Source organism: Lucilia cuprina, chromosome 4 (assembly GCF_022045245.1).
Source record: "Lucilia cuprina isolate Lc7/37 chromosome 4, ASM2204524v1, whole genome shotgun sequence".
Lineage (NCBI taxonomy): Eukaryota > Metazoa > Arthropoda > Insecta > Diptera > Calliphoridae > Lucilia > Lucilia cuprina.
The window spans coordinates 93,423,584-93,443,314 of NC_060952.1; the positions used below are offsets into that span (position 1 = coordinate 93,423,584).

Genomic DNA, 19,731 nt, shown 5'->3' on the forward strand with positions numbered 1-19,731 from the left:
CCCGTTAAACTAAAGATACACGAAAATTAACCTGTAATTTGTTTTGCCCACATTCTCTCACTAAATTGTAAAATGAGTAAATTAGTATGAAGAGTTGTAAAAAAAGGTAGTAGGTATTAAAATGTATTATTTAAATAATGAGGTGTGTTTTGTTTTAGTAATAAAATTAAAGATCTAAGCAGAACATTTAAATTTAATAAAAATACAGTTATATAATTTGTTAATTAGTTTAATTATTTTTAGAAGCATTTAGCTAAAACAAACGATTTACAAGAATGTAGTAAATACCGCTATTTAATATGAGCGCAGTTGTAATAAAAGTGTATTATTTTTAAGGTGACCAGATGTTCAATATTTCAATAACTAACTAACTGACTGACTGACTAACCATGTAACGAACGAAATAACCAAGTAACTAATCAACTAACCAAGTAACTATCTTGCTAACTAACTAACTAACTAACTAACTAACTAACTAACAAACTAACAAACTAACAAACTAACAAACTAACAAACTAACAAACTAACAAACTAACAAACTAACAAACTAACAAACTAACAAACTAACAAACTAACAAACTAACAAACTAACAAACTAACAAACTAACAAACTAACAAACTAACAAACTAACAAACTAACAAACTAACAAACTAACAAACTAACAAACTAACAAACTAACAAACTAACAAACTAATAAACTAACAAACTAACAAACTAACAAACTAACAAACTAACAAACTAACAAACTAACAAACTAACAAACTAACAAACTAACAAACTAACAAACTAACAAACTAACAAACTAACAAACTAACTAACTAACTAACTAACTTACTAATTTACTAGCTTACTAACTCACTAACTAACTAACTAACTGACTGACTAGCTAACTTCCGACTTTTTGTCGGAAATAACCGAAGTCGACTATTTTGTTCCAAAAAAGTCGATAACCTGACTACGTTTGTGAAAAAAGTCGAAAAATCGACTTTGTAAATAAAAGTTGACAAAAGTCGTCAATAGAAGGGATCTATAAATCGACTTTCGAATAATCGAACAATCGACTTTTTGTCGAAAAAACTCGACTATCGTCTATGAAAAAAGTCGACTTTGGAAATAAAAGTCGAAAAAAGTCAAAAAGTCGGAAAAAGTCGAAAACAGTCGAAAATAGTCCAAAATTCGAAAAAAGTCAAAAATAGTCAAGAAGGCGGAAAAAGTCAAAAATAGTTAAAAAGTCGAAAAGTCTGAAATAGTCGAAAAGCCGAATAGTTGAAAATCGAAAATAGTCGAAATCGTCGACAAGTCTGAAATACTCGAAAGGTCGGAAAAAGTCAAACAGTCGAAAAGTCAAAAGTCAAAAAGTCGAAAATAGTCAAAAAGTCGAAAATAGTCAAAAAGTCGAAAATAGTCAAAAAGTCGAAAATAGTCAAAAAGTCGAAAATAGTCAAAAAGTCGAAAATAGTCAAAAAGTCGAAAATAGTCAAAAAGTCGAAAATAGTCGTAAAAAGTAGGAAAGTCGAAAATAGTCGAAAAAGTCGACTATTTACAAAATACTAAAAGTCGACTATTTACAAAATACTAAAAGTCTGAAAGTCGACTATTTACAAAATACTAAAAATCGACTATTTTACAAAATACTTAATGTCTAAAATTCGACTTTTAACTAACTGAAAAAGTCAACTATAGAACCCTAGTAAAAATACAAAATACTAAAAGTCGACTATTTACAAAATACTAAAAGTCTGAAAGTCGACTATTTACAAAATAAATAAATAAATAAACAATACAAAAATAATAAATAATAATAATATATAATAATAACAATAAATAAACAATACAAAACACTATTACAATAAAATTATCTAAATTGCAAACAGACAAAAACAAAATAAATATAATAAACAAGAAATTAAGCAAAGTGATTGAACAAATAATAGCAAAAACCCAAATAAAATAAAAAAAAAAAAAAAAAAATCAACTAAAGTGAGACAACATAAAAATATAAAAATTTAAACATATGTGCATGATCTATTTGATTAGCTGAATTAGTGTACAGAAGAGTAATGCCTATAGCAAATTCGAAAAAAGAAGAATAAAGTAAAGCACACTGAAAAAAGAAATTTTTCTAAAAAACAAAGGCAAAGAAATACATTTTATTGTTCAACTCTATCGTAAACTGAATTACTGCACTGAACGTTAAATAAAAACAATGCAAAATAAATGTAAATAAACTGGTCCGGTTAAATCTTTTTGTTATTTAAAAATACATAAACTAAAACAAAACTAACAACAAAATAAACAAAGTGATTAAAGAAATAATAGCTAAAAGACAAATGAAAAAAAAACAACTAAAGTGAGACAACATACGAAATATAAAAAGTTAAAAAGCAGCTAAATTGTGTACTGAATAATAATACCTAAAGCAAAGTCGAGAAAAAGAAGTATAAAGCTAAGCACACTGAAAAGGAAATTTTTCTTAAAACAAATCAGTTACAAAACAAAAGAAAGAAATACTCCTTGTTGCTTAACTCTATCCTAAAACGAGTGTAACATAAGAAATAAAATAAATAAATAAAACAAACAGCTGAATTACTGCACTAAAATAGGACAAACAAGAAATTAAGCAAAGTTATTTAAGAAATAATAGCAAAAAGGCAAATGAAAAATAAAAACAACTAAAGTGAGACAACAGATAAGAAATATGAAAAGTTAATATGTGCATGATCAAATAAGCAGCTGAATTAGTGTATTGAAAAGTGATGCCTAAAGCAAAGTCGAGAAAAGAAGAATAAAATAAAGCACGCTGAAAAAGAAATTTTCTAAAAAACAAATCAGTTGAAACAACGAGGATAACATAAGAAATAAAAACACAAAGAAATAAACATACAGCTGAATTACTGCACTAAAGTGTAATAAATGAATACAGCAGAGGAAAAAAAAAATAAAGCTGAATAACTAATAATGAAACAAACATATAAAGGAATAGAAAAAGCCATATCGCACAGCTGAATTAATACTTATGTATCCAAATGAAATAAAAAAGAGAAAATGAAATAAAGTGAACTGAACTACTTAAATAAAATTAAAACACGGTAAAAAAAATAAACAAGCTGGCCGGTTAAAAATTTTAAAAATTTTTTGTTACTTAAGAATACATAATTAAAAATATACATATATATTAATAAAAATGCCACCCAAAGTTGCTATATCAAATGCCAATTGTACAAAGTGTAAAAATCCTCTTAAGCGAACTGATGAGGTTATTAAATGTAGTTTTTGTAAAAAAAGTCTACATATGAATTGTGCAATTGAAAATTCACCTGGTTTAAATCCTGATGCAGCCAAATATGTAAGTAATAACAGTGAAGATATACTATACAAATGCATGTTGTGTAAATCTAAAAAAGAAATAAACCTAAGTGATATTGCTGAAAAGCTCTGCGATATGGAGGCACGTATTCAAGACATTCCGGTGCAAATATCTGCAGAAATGTCCACTAAATTAGATGACATTTCCAACAAACTTAACAGCTGTGTGGAAAAAGTTAACACACTAGAAAAAGAATCATCTGAAAAATTTAAGCAATTGGAAATGGAGAACAACTCTCTACGTAAACAAATAAACAGGGCGGACATAATTGTTAATGGAATACCAACAAAAATAAAATCCAAAAATTTAATTAATGTAATCATGGGCATCTGTAAACACTATAATATCGAATTAAAGGACACGGAAATTAACACTATTTGTTGGATTCATAATAAAAAAGCTGTATTAATTAAATTCAACAACATAGCCAAAAGAGACATTGTTATGCGAAAATATCAAGAGAAATATGATTTAAAACTAAATCAAATTCGTGGAATATTTAAAGATATTGACGATAACAAGGATGAAAACTCAGTCGAAACCACGGAACATGAAGATTGTGACATTGAGGCAAGGGTGTTCCTGAACGATAATTTAACTGCAGCGGCATCAAAACTAAAATATCTTGGCAGAAAGCTCATACGAGAGAAAAAAATAGAAAGATTTAAACTACTAAACTATGATTACCCAAAAGGAAAAATTACATTTAAAAATGGATCTGAGAAGATTCTAACGTTAGAAGAATGTGGAGCCTTATTAAATTAAATTGTACATTTATATATTAATTGATTATTTACATTTCATAATATGTTTAACATTTTTCTTATACATATTTTTCTCGATTTCTTTATATTATTTTACTTACATGTTCCTTACCATATTTTTATCTAAAATTGTATTCTACCTTTTTGTGATTAATACTATTTTTTTTTTTTTCAATTATATCTTTATCTAAAATTGTATTCTACTTTTTGTGATTAATACTATTTTTTCTCAATTACATTCTATTATTACTCGTTAATTCAATATTTTATACTGTTGTTTTCCTTATATTCTACACGGTGTTAATAATTTTTATTCTCAAACTATAAACACACATAAAATTTAATCAATATTATAAATTGTCATAATTTTTATTATTACCATTATAAATATATTTGTTTCTTTCTTTAAATTTCTTTTATTTTTTTTCTTTTTCTTTTGATATATATATATTTTTTATTTTTAAACATACAAAAAGACTAAAACTTGTTTAATTATAACTATAAAAATAATGATTTATATTATTGAAATAAAATATGTAAAAATGATAAAATATCAAAAAATGTGAAATAAAAGTTAATTTAAAGATGAATTTTTCAATTATTTTTCTTATACAAGATATACAACAAAATAAATAATAAAAATCCATAGAACATTGTATAAACCAAAGAAAATAACTACTTAATATTGCACTCTGAAATATAAAAATATGCTGAATTAGTTTTTTTTACGGATTACGATGTTTATTTAAAATAATAAATGTCAGTATTTCAAATTTATAGTATAATATTAGTTAGAAATATTAATTACTTTTTAAGTAATGTTCTTTTTGCACGAATATGTATTTTCTTTTACATTGAATTCATATGATAATAATATAGGTCCTGTAGCCAGTGATAATACAATATTAAGAAATAAATTAATTAAAGGTAATCTTAATATCGGTCATTTCAATGCGCAAAGCATTTCCCCATCTAGAAATTCAGCAAAAATAGAAGAAGTAAGGCAGATTTTGCAAGGATGCTACTTAGATGTAGTTGGAATTAGTGAGACGTGGTTCAGAGAAAGTTTACCGGATATGGCAGTAAGTATTGATGGATATAAATTATATCGGAATGATAGAATTATCAGAAAGGGTGGCGGAGTATGTATATACATTTCTAGCAAACTTAAGTCAAGGGTTATACATAAAGTCATGGATGAAGGTATCTGTGAAGCACTTATTATTGAAATCGAAATTAATATAACTACGAGGATACTTGTAGGAGTTATTTATCTACCTCATGGTAGATTTGCATTATGCGAAAATATTATTGATGATTTGTCGGCTCAGTATGGATATAGTGTATTTATGGGAGACTTTAATACAAATATATTTGAAAATAGTGAATTGGTAAGAAATTTTTGTAATGATCACAACCTACATTTAGTTCATAACAGTTTGCCAACTCATTTTGATAGTCACTATCATGTTACCAAACTTATAGACTTTTTCTTAATATCTGACATTAATATTCTTGAAGTTTCAGGACAGTTTCAAATTCCGGGTCTAAATTCTCACCATGCTCTAATTTACATATCGATATCTCTTAAAATGAATTACTCCCCTGATTACATATTTTATAGAGATTATGCGCACATTAATTTGACTAACTGTGAAAGAGATATACAATATATAAATTGGGATGGTATTTACGGAACTTCTGATACTAATAGTCAAGTAGATCAGTTTAATCACTTTATATTAAATTTATATAATGACCATATTCCTATAAAAAAAAAATATATACGTAGAAATGAAAACTGGTTTAATTGCAGGGAGATAAATGAGGCAAAGGAGTTAAGAAATTTAGCATTTAAAGCTTATAAGGAAAATATGAACAGCAATTGTTGGAAAATTTTTTGCAAGTACCGCAATAAACTGAAAATGACTATAAGGAAAATTAGGAAAAAAGCGGCCAAACAATCTTTTAGTGCTGAAGTACCAGGTGGAATTTGGGATAAACTGAAATCTACGGGTATTATAGCTAAGGGAAATTGTGAAAATTTTCAAGATTTAGACATTTTAAATAATAGTTTTATAGTACCGGAAGGTGATTCTATTAGAGATACATTTATTTATGACAATAGAATGAACAATGGTTTTGATTTTGGAAGGTTTGATGAAAATGATGTTATTCACGCTGTATCTTATATTAAATCAAAATCCATTGGTCCGGATGGTATATGCATTAGATTTCTACGTATTATCCTACCTTATATTATTAAACCTCTCACACATATTTACAATACAATTTTGATGACTAATGCATATCCAAATAATTGGAAACTAGCTAGAATAGTTCCAATTCCCAAGATAAGAAATCCTAGGCATCTCACGGACTTTAGACCTATAAGTATCCTCCCAATCTGTAGTAAAATAATGGAAGTAATGATGAATAAACTAATTGTAAATTACCTGGACCAAAATATTCTAATATCGCCGCGTCAGTCGGGATTTAGAGCTGGTCATAGCACAACCACACTAGTCTTAGATGTTACTGAGAAAATTAGAAAAAGCATAGATCAAAATCATGGATCTGTTGTTGTTTTTCTAGATTTTAGGAAAGCTTTTGATTCCATTAATCATGTATTGTTATTGCGAAAGTTACGCAATCAATTTAAGTTCTCTAATTCAGTTTGTAAATTGATACAATCATTTCTGTGTGATAGGTATCAATTTGTGAAAGTTGATAACAGATCATCAGGATATGCCAGGATTTATCACGGTGTACCTCAAGGCTCCATTATGGCTCCGTTACTGTTTATGATGTTTATAAATGATCTTCATAGCTCAATTTCTTTCTGTAATGCACAAAATTATGCAGATGATATACAGCTGTTTGCTAGTACGAATGGGAATATATCCATATCTGATTTCATTAATTTATTTAACTATGATTTAAACCTTATCTCTATGTGGTCAGATGAAAATAAACTATCCCTAAATCCCTTGAAAACGTATGCAATGAGATTTGGTAATAGTACTAGATACTTACCACCGCTAAAATTAAATGGAGTAGATATTGAATATGTATCAAAATTTAAGTCCTTGGGTTTTCATATTGATGATCAGTTATCATTTGAAAATCATATACATAATATTATTTCTAAAGTATCGATGACTCTTAAGAAAATAAATACACTTGGATATTTTTTTCCCTTTCAAATTAGGAAACTAATTGCTAAAACTCTGATAATGCCTATATTTATGTATGGTATGGAGATATACTCATCCACATCAGCAGGAAATATTATTAAATTGAGAAAATCCTTTAACAGAGTTATACGATTTGTCTATAAGTTAGATTTTAGAGCACATGTGTCAGCTGAAACTAGAGACTTTCTTGGGTTAGATTTTAGGGACTTTATAGATTTTAGATTAATTACTCTGTTTTACAAAATAAAAAAAAATGGAAGTCCTCAATATCTACAAGATCTTGTTTCTTTTTCTCATTCAACACGAACATCTGCAATAATATGTCCCAGAATCAATACTCTTTATATGCACCGGTCATTTTCTGCCAGAATATGTAGGCTATGGAATAATATTATTCCTTATGATGCTCGCAATTTTTCACAAAACTTACACAACTTTCAAGAACTATTTAAGAATCATGTATAATAAACATCATAAATTTGGCTACTATGGACTTTACATATTATTATTTTAAATCTTTATATACATATTCGTGCAATTAGAATTAGTTATAAGTTTAAATAAAAAAAAATAATATATATTTATAAAATTTATTTACACCTACTCTATAAGACATCTATGTAATTTATAGGCCAAACAAGGCTTTTTTTTGATTACTAATGAATTCAATAAAAAAAAAAAAAAAAAAAAAATACTAAAAGTCGACTATTTTACAAAATACTTAATGTCTAAAATTCGACTTTTAACTAACTGAAAAAGTCAACTTTTACTTAAATGCAAAAAGTCGAAAAGTCAACTTTGCGTTTCAACTATAGAACCCTAGTAAAAAGTCGGAAAAATGCGAAAACTAACTTTTCGACTAAGTCGAAAACTCGAAAATAGTAGAAAAAGTCAAAAATAGTCGAAAAGTCGACTTTTAATTAAATTAATTTAATAAAGTAGAAAAGTCGAAAAATCGAATTTTCATAAAATGCAAAAAGTATAAAAGTCGACGTTTCAACTGTAGAACCCTATTACAAACCCGCTGTTGTGTTTTCTGGATTCAAGAGAAAATGGAGATGAAATACAAATGAAATTTCATGGACAACAGCGGTTGTAGTTCCAATTGTAATCTAGCTGTAAGTTGAAAAAAAACTCAATATAAATAAACGTCTTCTCAGTCGCAAGATTGTATTTCTACTCTAAATTTGAATTTGGTGCTGATTTCTTTAACGATTTTAGTTGTCAAAAACTCAATATAAATGTCACAAACTGCATCATCTGGTGGTCAGTATAAAATTAAACAAATAAAAAGTGTTTTTGATAAGAGTACATTTAATTTAGAATGAAACATAGATGGCGCAGTATAACATTATATGAATCATTTGCTGTGTTCAACACACAAACACGTATAATTTATTGCGATCTTAGAAAAAATTGACCATGCAGTTTTGTAGCCACAACAAGTTTTGCTGCGTTCAAGATACAAACATGTACATTCCTTATGGGAGATTGATTAAAAAAAAGCTCCTAACATTCAATTTATTGAGTACAAAAATCGAAATGCTTGTATAATAGGGCCAGTCTTTAAATAAACAGACAACCCCATAAAATTATTAAAAATTTAATTCATATCAAATAATATTTATATAATACATATAAAAAGTTTTTAGAAAAGAGATCTTATACTAATACACAAACATAAACAATAAAATATAGTTCTAACCGTTTTTGAGATTTAACTTAAAATTATTGGAAAATGATCGACAAAAAGCAACAGTTTTTTTTGACAATGCACTTTAACAATGAAACTGAAAATATTTTTAGGTAGAATCACTGATCACAGTTTAAATGAGTTCGTTCTCTTTATAATTTTTATAATTTCATATCCAGTCTTCATCGGCATCTGATAGCAACTCAGACGGTATATGATCCTTACTATTATCCGGATTATGTTGATTGATATGATTCACAATTTGACCAGCCAATTGTGAACAATTAAATCTATCTATTTCAAGATCTTCATTTGTTTCTAGTATTTTATTTAAAAGGCCAGCGGTATTAAGACTGTCACTAGTGTGTGACTTTTTAAAAGGCGTTGAGGCGTTTGACTGAGAGCTTATGGTTCGTTTTAAACGCTTTGTTTTGCTTACATCGCCCAATTCAATTGAACTTTTTTCACTGCTTGTTTCGTTGGTTATTAATGGCGTTAAAATTTTTATGGTTTGCAATTCTTCATCTGTTATTAAAGATTCTATAGAGGTGGTGGATTTGTAAATGGGATTTTCTGCTCTTTTATTTAGATGTTTTGTAGAGGTTTTATAAGATTTTTGTTGATTATTTTGTTTAGTTTTTTGTGATATTTTTAGTAATTTCTCTTCAAATTCTTTATCTTCCCTGGTATATGTTTCCGTTGAAGTAGCTTTGCTCGAGGTACTTTTTATTCTAGATCTAGAATTTTGTGAAATTTCAAATTGATTTTCTAACGAATATTCTTGCTGTTGAGCTGTGTTTGCTGTTTGTCCATCTGTGTAAATATCTATGTTAAATGCAGCTTCTGTTTCTGGTTGCTTTTGATTTGTGCCTGGAAAATGTTCTTCCATTTGAAAATCTTCTTGCAATTCACTGTTTCTATTTGACAATTCTTCTATTAATGGAAATATTGTAGTCTTTGTGTCATCATTACTATTTTGCAGATCTGGAATTTCAGTTTTCGGAACAGTTTTTAATTGTGTAGATTGCAATTCATCTTCGCTTAAAGAATCTATTGAAATTATACTGGAGCTTGATTTAATTATTGGGTAATCTTTTGATTTATTAAGTTTGGAAGGAGTTTTTTGTGTTGATTTTTTTTTCAACATTTTCTTTTTTTGAGGCTTTTGTTTAGGCTTATTTTGTTGGTCAGATGAAGAAGTTGCTGAAAGAACTTTCGCTTTAAGGTTTCGTTTTCGTATTATATTATTGTCATCAATTTGCTGATCTTCTTGTGCTGTTTTATTAGCAGAAGTTTGGGAATTTCTTTGTCCGTTTGATGTTATTGGCTGAATGTCATTTTCTTCACTTTGTGGTGGATTTAACATCAAACTGCCATTTGTTTTCTTATCCTTGTTATTTGAATTATTTGTATTTGGTAATTGTTGCTTCATTACGTCTTTCAAAAAACGACTCATGAAACAATCTGGTGAATAATTATTTGTTATATTATCCTCTCTAATATTGGTATCTTTCTCTTTAAGTTCTTTTTGAGTAGGTTGCAATTTTCGTGTTTTATAAACTGGTGTCTTACCACTTTTATGTTTTGTTTCTTTTTCCTCGGCTTTTTCCTTTTTCTGCAATCTTTTAGCTACAATAATCTCATCAGGTGTTTCAAAATACTCCGATGAATTGTATGTCATTTTTGAAGATGTACTTTTACTAATGGCAGGTGTTTGGTCTGCAAAATTATTCGAATTTTCTCGATTTGTTGTGGAGTTATGGACATCACATGGTTCTTCGATATCGTTTGCATTAGTAGAAACCAAAGAAATTGCCTTTTCAGTTATTAAATTATTATTATTAACTTCATGCTGTTTGTTTGTAAGCGGCTTTAGAGGTGAAACAAAATATTCCACTCCACCCTTATGACTATTAGGTGGCCGTATACTTTGTACATTATTCTTTTGCACATAACTATCAATTGTGGGCTGATAACTGCTCTTATTCTTCAATTCTTTGTATTTATACCAGTTTAATGGTACCATAGCTGTCTTCATAAGATCCTTGCCGGTAGGCACGGTACTTATAACATTTTCGGGTTTTAGAAACTTAACAAAACGTCGCAGTTCCGCATAACTAGAATGTTCGGAATATTCAATGCCTACTATATTGATTTTTATACTATAACGAGGTTTAGTATTCTTTTCCCAACCACTGGGTCGTATGGCGAGTAGTATATCGTATTGTTCTTCATATGATTTGAAATAATCCACCAATTCCTTTAAAATAAAAAAAGGTTTAAAAATTCTTCCAAAATTATCTTTGTTTTCAACAACTATAAAACTTACCAAATAAGTTACCTTTCCCATGGCTATAACATGCATATTGGCTTGCTTGGCATCCTCTACTAGTAAGTTATTAAACTGTTCTTCTTCCATGGCCCTGAGGGCTTTATAACGATTACCTTCAGCCCATACTTTTAACTGAAATTTTTCTGCCAGTTGTGACCAGAATTTCTCTTTGCCCACAATATATGAACCGCATATATAGAGTATACGTTTACCATTATGTTTTTTCTTAAACTCCTTTATTATTTGCTCAGCTTTATCTATAGATTCTGACTGTGTACAGAAGTCATATTTATTGGATATATATGTGGTATCCAAGTAAATGGTATTTATGGGATTATTCCAAAATATAGGCTCAGATTCCATGCCAGACCAAGCCCGAAAATCACCAGTATGTAGTATACATTTGCCGGTATCTAGGAATTTAAAAACTATTAAAATAGAACCAGGACAATGATTGGCATCAAGAGCAGTTATTTCAATGTCATTTATAGTATAGGGATCATTTAATTCCAGCACATGGATATATTGCTCTTCGATGGGTATAAAAGTACGTAAAAGACGAGCTGGAAAGAATAGGAAATTTATATTTTTAGTTGTATTAGTTCATTTTTCTAATACACATTTCTTAAATTATACTGGTCATTTTGCTGATAGGATTGGTATTTAAAATACTTCACTTTAAGTACAATTAAGTTCTTATCTACAATTTGCATAATACTCACCCGTTATCGGACTCATAAATAGGGGCATGGCAAAAGATTTTGTCAATCCAATATAATGATCTGCATGAAAATGTGTAAGAAAATAATGCGTTACATTTTCGATGTAACCATATTGAAAGGCATCCACAGCAAATGTGGTATTTTCTATGATTTTGTAGGGAGGACAGGGTTTTGGTTTGCGTCTGGAGAAACTGGCGGCACTAGTGGTGCTTTTGTTAGAGGTAGATTTTCCACGGCTCGTATGTGACATTCTTAAGCCAAAATCTAAAGAAGAATTTGTAGTACAAGATGTAAATTCTTGAGAGTTTGAAGTATTATCAGCAGCAATTGTTACATCTGAAACTGGGTTATCCGCTATAGTTGCTTGTGTAACTGGAGGTCTGTTTTCTTTAGTTAGATTAGAATTGTTTACATTTGTTTCATCAACATCACTATCCGAATCGACGATGGTTATACATTCGGTTTGCACTTTTGTGCTTCCCCTTAATGAACTTAGTTCCGACATACTCTCATTTTTAGGTTCTCTGCTTTCGCTAAATAAACGTTTGCGTCCGGTTTTTGGGCGTTTAGGTGATTTTCTTGTTTTTCCGGCAGTTTTGTTATTAGTTTTCTTTGCAGTTATTTTTAAATTTGTTTTATCAAACGGTGTGAGCGGCTCTTTTTTGGGCAATTTTATTTCGTAAGTTTTCGGGCAGGATGTAAAATATGAATCAATACGTTTCTGATTAGAGGGGGTTTCTTTTATGGCAGTTTTCGATAGTTTTTTTATTGCTGTTTTCGTCAGTGTTGCGTTAGAATTTACTGTTGTGCTCTCGACAGCATCATTATGACTATGATCAATCATGTTTAAGTGTTTACTTTTTGTGGCCGATTTTGGATTTTTGCGCTTTCTTAAAGGAGTTAGGCAATTTTTGGGTGAGGTCATATTGTCGTCTTGCAACTCCTTAAGATTACGTATTTTTATTTTACCTGTTGGTAACATTTTAAGTTTTTTTATTTTAAGAATTTCGCCAATAGTTTTTTTTTTGTTTACATTTAGTGAACTGTCAAAGTAAATTGAAACAACAATTTAGCGGCTTTTTTGTATTGCTCATTTGTAAATTGAAGTAGTATAGATTAAGTGCTTTTTTCGACATGTATATGCTTATCATACCATAAATTAATAATAAACAACACAATTTTGTTAAAATTATATTTATTATTTCTAATAAAATTTCTATCTGAATTATATTTTTTTCAACAGCAACAGTTGACAGTTTAGACGTCACTACTTTTTAGAATCAACCGCCGTTAATCATTTCCATCGGCCTGTATCTTTATATTTACGTCGAAAAACTTTCAATTAGGGTTCTATAAATCGTCTTTCGAATAATCGAACAATCGACGTTTTGTCGAAAAAAGTCGAAGTCGACTATTTTCTTCCAAAAAAGTCGATAAATCGACTATCGTCTGTGAAAAAAAGTCGAAAAGTCGACTTTGTGAATAAAAGTCGAAAAAAGCCGAAAAGCCTGAAAGTCGAAAAAAGTCGATAAGTCGAAAAAAGTCGTATAAAGTCGAAAAAAGTCGAAAAGTCGTAAAAATTCGAAATAAGTCGAAAAGTCGGAAAAAGTCGAAAAATCGTAAATTGTAGAAACAAGTCAAAAATTTTAAAAAAGTGGAAAAAAGTCAAAAGTCGATAAGTCGAAAAAAGTCGAGGAAAGTCGAAAAAAGTCGAAAAGTCGTAAAAATTCGAAATAAGTCGAAAAGTCGGAAAAAGTCGAAAAGTCGGAAAAAGTCGAAAAATCGAAAATTGTAGAAACAAGTCAAAAATTTTAAAAAAGTGGAAAAAAAGTCAAAAGCCCTAAAATAGTCGGAAAAACTCGAAAAAAGTCAAAAAATGGTCGGAAAAAAGTAGAAAGAAGTCGAAAATAGTCAAAAAGTCGAAAAAATCGAAAAGTCGAAATAAGACGGAAAAAGTCGAAAAAAGTTGAAAAAGTCGAAGAAAAGTCGAAAAAAGTCGAAAAGTCGACTATTTATAAAATACTTATAGTCGAAAAGTCTAAAAGTCGACTTTTACTTAAATGAAAAAAGTCGAAAAGTTGAAAAATCGACTTTTCATAAAATGCAAAAAGTCGACTTTTAACTAAATGAAAAAAGTCGAAAAGTAAACTTTTCGTTTCAACTGTAGAACCCTACTTTCAATTGAAAGAAAACGGAGTTACCTTGTTTTCTTCGAAAATATACATTTTTAAACTTCACTGCAATGGCAACACCGCCCCAGTACTCAATTATTCAACCAAGTTTTTCATTTAACACAGTTTTGTACAATTTTTCATAAAAATAGCATTAAAAAGTCTCACACAGTCACTAAGAAATTTTGAAAAAAATTTATTTAAAAATCAAAATAATATGTTTAAAATTATAAAAATATGTTAAAAAATGTATACTGTAAAGTTTTTATTAGAAAAATATCAAAATAAACTCTGAAAATATGTTAATTTGAGACATTTAACAGAATCAGACCTCATCTCTTAACATAAAAAATGGAAAAAATCTATAATACAATTTTTGAGTGTAACTAGAAAAGAAAAGGTAGTATAGAAAAGTAAAAAAGAAGAATTATTGTGAAAAAATAATATTATTAAAGTGAAAAAAAACATGTTAAATATGCAAGTAGTTTATTAATTAAAAGAGATTTTCATTTAATTCATTAATAATTGTGTGAGTTTGTGTGTAAAAAATAATGTTTGAAATAGAAGACTGGAAAAAAGTTTAACACAAAAATAGTTGTGTATTTCTTGTTTTTTTTTCATCTCATTGCTTTATCATTTACTCTTGACTTCTCTTCTTGTATTACTTCATTCATTGATTCTTTGTCAGGGATGGCAAATAGAATTCTCCAATTGTATTAAACTACATTAAAAATTCTACTTTCTTGATTTTCATTACACAAAATATTATTTTTAATATCTGCAAAGTTTTTACATAAAATATATCATATGTATTAGCACTAAGATTAAACAAGTCAATAGACTGTTCCATAGACTAGTCTTTATTCTAGAAAATAGACTTATCTACGGATTAGCTAATAGACTAGTTTAAAGATCAGAAGTTAATATGAATTCCGAATGTACAATTGTACCAATTTCGGGAAACCTCTTTTCTATATATAATTTTATTGTTGTTGTTTTTTGTCTAATTATGTTATTGTCAGGATTGAAAAAATGTATACGATTGTACTTCTTTTTGGTACAATTCGATCTTAAAAAGTTCAATGGCATATCGCTTCTTTATTCTATTCACTAGTCTATTGTATAGTTTATAGATTACTCTATTCTCTAGCTCTTACAGAGACAATAGACTATATATATTGACTAGTCTAAGAACCAGTTTATTGATCTTATTCATTGACATGTCTAATGACTGCCAGTCCACACTAGGATACTTTTAATCTTGCGTAAGAGGTTCTTTTCATTCGTACAACAACAAAGTTGAAACGAAAAGTTGACTTTTCGACTATTTTCATTTAGTTAAAAGTCGACTTTTCGAGTTTTCGATTTTTTGCATTTTATGAAAAGTCGATTTTTCAACTTTTCGACTTTTTTCATTTAAATAAAAGTCGACATTTAGACTATAAGTATTTTATAAATAGTCGACTTTTCGACTTTTTCCGAATTTTTGACTTTTTCGACTTTTTTCCGACTATTTTTTTTTTTACTTTTTTCGAGTTTTCCGACTATTTTAGAGTTCTTGACGTTTTTCCACTTTTTTAAAATTTTTGACTTGTTTCAATTTTCGATTTTCCGACTTTTTTCGACTTTTTCGACTTTCGACTTTTTCCGACTTTTCGACTTTTTTCGACTTATCGACTTTCAGACTTTTCGGCTTTTTTCGACTTATTCACAAAGTCGACTTTTTTCAAAGACGATAGTCGAGATATCGACTTTTTTGGAACAAAATAATCGACTTCGACTTTTCGACTTTTTTCGACAAAAAGTCGATTGTTCGATTATTCGAAAGTTGATTTATAGAACCCTACAACAAATCAATTCGATTTAAAAATTATACCTTTTTAATACTGTTCTGTACAATTTGAAAATTCTATTTGCCATCCCTGGTTTTTGCTAGTGAGTGAGAGAAAGAACAAAGTTTGTCAAATGAAAATAATTTTGTTTTCTTGTGATTATTGTCCTGTTTTCATTCATCCATCAATTAATTGTTGTATTTTTTCAATATGAATCTTGTAGTAATTTTATTTAAGCACTAAATCTATGTACAAATTGTTCATATTTTTTTTAGCAAATATAATTGCTTTTGTTTAGATTTTGTGTGTCCTACATCAAAATAGTTAGATGTGTATGTTTTTTCTTTTTATCCAGATGTTTGTAACAGTTCTATGTGCATAGTTATTTTCTAGTTTAGTTCTAGTGCAGTACTAGTTCAGTACTTGTTTAAGTCAGATATAGTTCCGTTCTATTTTAGTTCTTGTTTTAGCTCTGTTCAAGATCAGATCTAGTTCAAAACCTGTAGGGTATCACTTAATATGAATTAACCGACAATAATTTCGTTCCCGTTTTGTATTTTTTTTATTTTTCCTTTAGTTAATTGTTCCATTAATTAATTATAATAGTTCTTTTGTTTTGAGTCTTGCTACAATATGAATGATATCATGCAAATATTTTTAGGAAAATATTTTATTATGCTAACAACAACAATAACAACAATAAAATTTGAGGAAAATTTCAGACTTAAACATTAACATTTATTTGTTTAATTATAATTTGAAATAAGAAAATCTAGTGTATAATTTAGAGGAGATTTTTATGTGTTTGAGGTATTGATGAAAAAAAAAACATGTTTACCAGATAAAACTATCTATTAAAAAAATTGATTTGAATCATAAAAACAAGATCAATTAGAGAGAGAAAATGAGCAATTCTAATATTCTGGAAATTTCTTATTTATTTATTATAACATACGTTAGGTTTAAAAAAAGTTAAAAAAAATATAATACAAATTATCAATTAAATATTTATATCCATTTTTTTGTACAGATTTTCAGATTTTAGTTACAAAATCAAATTAATTTCTTCAAAGAAAACAAATAAAAATGGCAAAAACGATTTAAAAACGCTCTATTCTTTTTGGAAAAAGCAAAAAAATAGTTAAATTAAAATATTTTTCAATATCGCAGTGTACTAAGAAAAATGCCTTTAGCTACCAGTACATCAGCTCAACAATTGCGTCCATTAACACTGGCTGGACCAGAACGTGAACCAGTACAATTCACTGTAAATCTGGTTGGAGCACCAGCTGAGGTTGAGCAACTGGTACAGCAAATAAAAACTGTTGCTGAACAGTTCCTATATCATTGGAAAACATTTCCCATTGGTAAGTTTTTTTAAAAAATAAAACTGAACCTGAACTAGAACTGAACTAGAACTAGAACTAAACTAGAACTAAACTAGAACTAAACTAGAACTAAACTAGAACTAAACTAGAACTGAACTAGAACTGAACTCGAACTGAACTGAACTAGAATTGAACTAGAACTGAACTAGAACTGAACTAGAACTGAACTAGAACTGAACTAGAACTGAACTAGAACTGAACTAGAACTGAACTAGAACTGAACTAGAACTGAACTAGAACTGAACTAGAACTGAACTAGAACTGAACTAGAACTGAACTAGAACTGAACTAGAACTGAACTAGAACTGAACTAGAACTGAACTAGAACTGAACTAGAACTGAACTAGAACTGAACTAGAACTGAACTAGAACTGAACTAGAACTGAACTAGAACTGAACTAGAACTGAACTAGAACGGAACTAGAACTGAACTAGAACTGAACTATATAATTATTTAATTTATTTAATGATATTCATTATATCATAATTTTTAGTTCTTCCTCAACCCCTTTCGGTCGCTGCTTTAACCCTAAGCAGTTCTGGCAATAATGGCTCTAATACGGTAGGCAATCGTAAACCTAGACCCATTAATTTGAGGGATTTATTCATAGCACCACCCTTTGATGAGCTTGATGCCGTGGCCTCAGATGGTACAGGCGATCCACGACGTCTTACGAATTCCCAATTGAAATCGTTGCGTGAAAATGGGTAAGTTTATTTTTATATCAAAATGTTTTTTTATTAAGCATTTAAAAGAAATTCCTTAAATTTATTTATTTTGATTAATATTATTTTGCTATTATTTTTATTTTATTTATTTATGATATTTTCTGCGTAATAAAAGCTAATTTTTCCTAAAGTCATTTTAAACATTAAAAATTTGTTTAATTCAAATTTGTTTTACATATTTTGGAATTGTTTTTCTTTATTTTTTATGATTTATTTCTTATTTTATAAACACAAACAAGTGTTTTCATATTTATTTGTTATTTAACAAATTGCTTAATTTTTATTCATTATTAATTGAATTGTTCACTTCATACAATATTTTTCGGATTCATTTATTTGTTTTGTTCACCTGCTGCATGTCTAGATAAAACTATTATACATTTTTAGCTTTTATTTAACCATTTCTCATAATTTGTGTATAATATTTAAGTTTATTTTGTTTTTATTTCAAATTAATCCATGTATTTATTTATTTATTATAAACGTATAAAAATCATAATCTTTTCTACTTTGGCTAAATAATTCACCCAAAACCAATCAATTTTTTTATATTATTATATTTTATTGCATTAACCAAACAAATTAATCACCATTACAAAAAATATAAAATCGAAAACTCGAAATCTTGAAATTTAATAAATAAAAAAGCTTGCAAAAGGATAAATATGGAAAACCCAAGAAATTAACTTTGGAACAATTGGAAACCATACGTAAAAATGGGTAAATACATTCAACAATAATAAAATAAATAAATTTTTCTCTTCTTTTGTTTATCAATTATTTAACGAAATTATTTTTATGATTTAAACTATTTAAACATAAATATTTTGTATATAAATAGAGTTTTTATTTCAATTATATGGTTTTTTATTACATATATGATAAATTTGTGTATAAATGTTGTAAAATATTGTGCGTATTATTTGAAAGATTTTGAGTAATTAGAAATTTTAAAGTAGCCAGGAAAAAAGAACAAAAATTGTTAAGGAATTTTAGGATTTACAGAAAATGTTGTTTCATTTAATTCAGTTTTTAGTTCAGTTCTATTTCGGGTTCTAGATCAGTTCTAGTTCATTTATAGTTCAGTTCTAGTTCAGTTCTAGTTTAGTTCTAGTTCAGTTCTAGTTCAGTTCTAGTTCAGTACTAGTTCAGTTCTAGTTCAGTTCTAGTTCAGTTCTAGTTCAGTTCTAGTTCAGTTCTAGTTCAGTTCTAGTTCAGTTCTAGTTCAGTTCTAGTTCAGTTCTAGTTCAGTTCTAGTTCAGTTCTAGTTCAGTTCTAGTTCAGTTCTAGTTCAGTTCTAGTTCAGTTCTAGTTCAGTTCTAGTTCAGTTCTAGTTCAGTTCTAGTTCAGTTCTAGTTCAGTTCTAGTTCAGTTCTAGTTCAGTTCTAGTTCCATTCTAGTTCAGTTCTAGATCAGTTCTAGTTCATTTATAGTTCAGTTCTAGTTCAGTTCTAGTTTAGTTCTAGTTCAGTTCTAGTTCAGTTCTAGTTCAGTTCTAGTTCAGTTCTAGTTCAGTTCTAGTTCAGTTCTAGTTC

The 19,731-nt window shown here is 28.3% G+C and overlaps 2 protein-coding genes across 2 annotated transcripts; one reads left to right on the forward strand and one right to left on the reverse strand.

Moving 5' to 3' along the window:
• Positions 1-8,936: 8,936 nt before the first annotated feature.
• Positions 8,937-13,254, reverse strand: LOC111680154 (DNA cross-link repair 1 protein). Its single transcript, XM_023441781.2, has 3 exons — positions 12,077-13,254; positions 11,352-11,917; positions 8,937-11,282 (listed from the first exon to the last, which is right to left on the reverse strand). Exons 1-3 carry the CDS (start codon positions 13,056-13,058, stop codon positions 9,192-9,194), a joined length of 3,639 nt encoding a protein of 1,212 aa, XP_023297549.2. The 5' UTR covers positions 13,059-13,254; the 3' UTR covers positions 8,937-9,191.
• A 1,232-nt stretch (positions 13,255-14,486) lies between these two features.
• On the forward strand, positions 14,487-18,179 carry LOC124419650. The gene is made up of 3 exons (XM_046949914.1): positions 14,487-14,647; positions 17,110-17,446; positions 17,962-18,179. Exons 2-3 carry the CDS (start codon positions 17,263-17,265, stop codon positions 18,177-18,179), a joined length of 402 nt encoding a protein of 133 aa, XP_046805870.1. The 5' UTR covers positions 14,487-14,647; positions 17,110-17,262.
• Positions 18,180-19,731: the final 1,552 nt, after the last annotated feature.